This window comes from Octopus bimaculoides, chromosome 23, assembly GCF_001194135.2.
Source record: "Octopus bimaculoides isolate UCB-OBI-ISO-001 chromosome 23, ASM119413v2, whole genome shotgun sequence".
In the NCBI taxonomy this organism is placed as follows: domain Eukaryota; kingdom Metazoa; phylum Mollusca; class Cephalopoda; order Octopoda; family Octopodidae; genus Octopus; species Octopus bimaculoides.
Window position 1 is genome coordinate 33754987 of NC_069003.1, and position 3096 is coordinate 33758082.

Sequence of the window (3096 nt, forward strand, 5' to 3'; positions counted from 1 at the left end):
ATATATATATATATATATATATATGTATATAATATATATATGTATACATATATATGTTTATATATATATATATATACATATATATATATATATATATATATGTGTGTGTGTATATACATGTATATATATATGTATATATATAAGAACGAATGAATGAAAGGTAGTTATGCTTTCTCTCGTAACTCGCTTTATCTGACATCTAAATTGCAGCACAAATTATTCCTTCTGCCACCAAAGTCACTCGGTGTTCCATGTAATTCTTCACTGCTTTTATCATGTTCTTACTTTTATTATTATCATTATTATTATTGTTTTTATTATTATTGTTATTGTTGTTGATGTTGTTGTTATATTTCTTGCTATTCTTGTTTTAGTTTTCTCCTCGGGATGTAACTGTTTGGATTCTTTTTTTGTTTTTTTTTCCTTTGTTTTTCTTTTCTATTCTTGTTCTTCCTTTCTCTTCCTTTCTTTCTTTGCCTCTTTATTTCTTTCTTTCCATTGCTTCCTCTCCCACCGTTCCTCCCCCCACCACTTCTTCCAGCATTTTCTTTTCCTTCTTCTTCTCCTTCTCGTTCTTCTCGTTCTTCTTCGCTGTCATTCTAGGATAATTTACTAGGTACGGAGTTGGAAGAGAAAGAAAACAAAAACAGGAAAATATAAGGCAGGTGAAAAAAAATATATATATACAGGTTGATTAAATAATACATTATACATGTTGCATCCATGTATGTATGTATGTATGTATGTATGTATATGTGTGTGCACGTACGTGTGTGTATGCGCACGCATTTATGTAAAACTCACACACACATGGATACATACAGTAATACAGACACACATAATTAAACACATTTACATTCGCATACATGTGTGTGTGTGCCCCCGTATGCATGTATACATGTAATACATATATATACATATAAATATGTATATATATATATATATATATAGACACACGTGCGCGTGCACACTGATATAGAAACGTATGTGTATATGTTTTTATATGAGCGTATGTTTGTAGACAAGATAAAAAGTACTCTATATATATTTTAGAGCAAATTTATTTATTCGACAAACTCCAACACAAACTTACAGACGAACTACACTCTCATTCGTTAGTAAAAGAATATACGTGTGTGTGTGTGTGTGTGCGTGTGCCTGAGTTGATGTGTGTGTGTAAAACGGGTGGTAAGTTAATGAAATCTAACTTCGAAACGTATTCCTTTGTTATTTGTAGCAGTCAGGTACGAAGGTCTCAGAGTTAATATGGCGACAAAGAATAGTTAAAGACTGGCAGGCTAAATGTGTGTGTGTAGGAGGGCGTTTGGGTCAGTGTGAAGAGTGGAGGTTGGTAGGGTTGAGTAATTTTGGAAGAAAGGAATTCAAAAATAAATGCGATTAACTTTGCTAAAAGCATTCTGCTGTAGAAGCTGAAAGTGGAGCTCAAGACTCGGAGTACAGAATCGAAGGACAACAGACGTACACACATATACACGCATATACATTCACGTACACAAACTCACACCCACATACGCGCACACACGCACGCACGCACACTCGCATACACATACAGACTCACACATAAACATACACACACAAAAAACACACACACACAGTGTTTTCGTAACTCACCAATCTGATTTCTCCTCTTTGACGTTCTTCTCAGCCAGGACTCGAACTATGAACTCGCCAGTATGCTCCTTGTTGGAACAGAATGGCACAATGAAATAATTTCCCTGCTCCAGATTGGTCCGTTTGATTACCTCACGTGACCCACCATTTGACATCTCTTTGCTTACAAACGTCAGCTTGGAAAGATGCTTCCTCTCGTCCTTCTCCGGGTACTTCGTCTGGTTTTGTTTAAAGAGAGAGAGAAATAGTACGAGAGATTGTATAAGTGATAGAGAAGTAGTATAAGAGAGAGAGAGGGCGAGAATGAGAGAGAAAGAAAGTGCGAGTGAAAAAGAGAGAGCGAGTGATTGTGAGAAAGAAGGAGTTATTATATAAATGTATTCTTTCAATTATCCACCAATGTAATCCTGATAAATATTAAATTCATTATATGTATTCTGATGCAAAATTAATTTGTTAGCTGTAGAGTATGTTATGTAACTACTGTCGTTTACTTGTAACGAAACATATGCAATCAAACTACGGTACATGTTGTCATGACTAACACACCATCACCGTGTCACTGCTCTGCTTTTACAGCCCCACCACAATAACGTCAACAAGAACATTATTACAAGGGACTAACACCACCATCACCACCACCATCATCATCATCATGTTCATCATTATCATCGTCATCACATCATTATCATCGTCATCACATCATTATCATCATCATCACATCATGATCGTCATCATCACACCATCACCACCACTATCATCACCACCACTATCATCACCATCATCATCACCATCATAATCGTCGTCATCATCATCATCACCATCATCATCATCATCATCATCATCATCATCATCATCATCATCACCATCATCATCGATAAGAAACAAAAACATGCAATATAAAAAGTCACCTTATAAATACAGAATCCAATCGGCTGGATGAGATTGTTCGCGGTCGAAGAGCCATGTCTGTAGTCTTGGAGGAGGGAAATGATCACGTGACTACGTCCGCTGAAAACTGTATCCAGGTCCGATTTCCATGCGTCTAATTTATGGACAGTCAGTAAAATCCTTGGGTTCTGATCCATGTCAAAGGAGTTGTTCCGTTCTATGGAAAAGAATTTATGTGAAAGCAATGCAAAATCAGTAGATACCTCTGTTAATATAACAGTGGACACATCATGGCATATCAATAATTACATAACATGACAGCAGTGGGCTGGAGGAATACAATGTCTGGCGCTATTTAGCTGCGATCCTTTACCTTCTGATTCCGAAACAAGCGTCGAGTTAACTGACTTTCATCCTTCCGAGGTTGATAAATAAAATACCAGTGAATATAAGGGTGGCACCTTGGGCAAGTGTCTTCTATTCTACTATAGCCTCGGACCGACTAAAGCCTTGTGAGTGGACATGGTAGACGGAAACTGAAAGAAGCCCGTCGTGTATATGTATATGTATATA

The 3096-nt window shown here is 36.7% G+C and overlaps 1 protein-coding gene across 1 annotated transcript in view; it reads right to left on the minus strand.

Moving 5' to 3' along the window:
* Positions 1-356: 356 nt before the first annotated feature.
* The window catches only part of LOC106868161 (uncharacterized), a gene marked incomplete at its 5' end in the record, with an annotated part of 81047 nt that continues 78307 nt past the window's right edge, over positions 357-3096 (minus strand). The window contains 3 exons of the mRNA XM_014913302.2: positions 357-612; positions 1633-1850; positions 2544-2740. Coding sequence (XP_014768788.2) covers positions 600-612; positions 1633-1850; positions 2544-2740 — 428 coding nt within the window. The remainder of the gene's footprint in view (positions 613-1632; positions 1851-2543; positions 2741-3096) is intronic.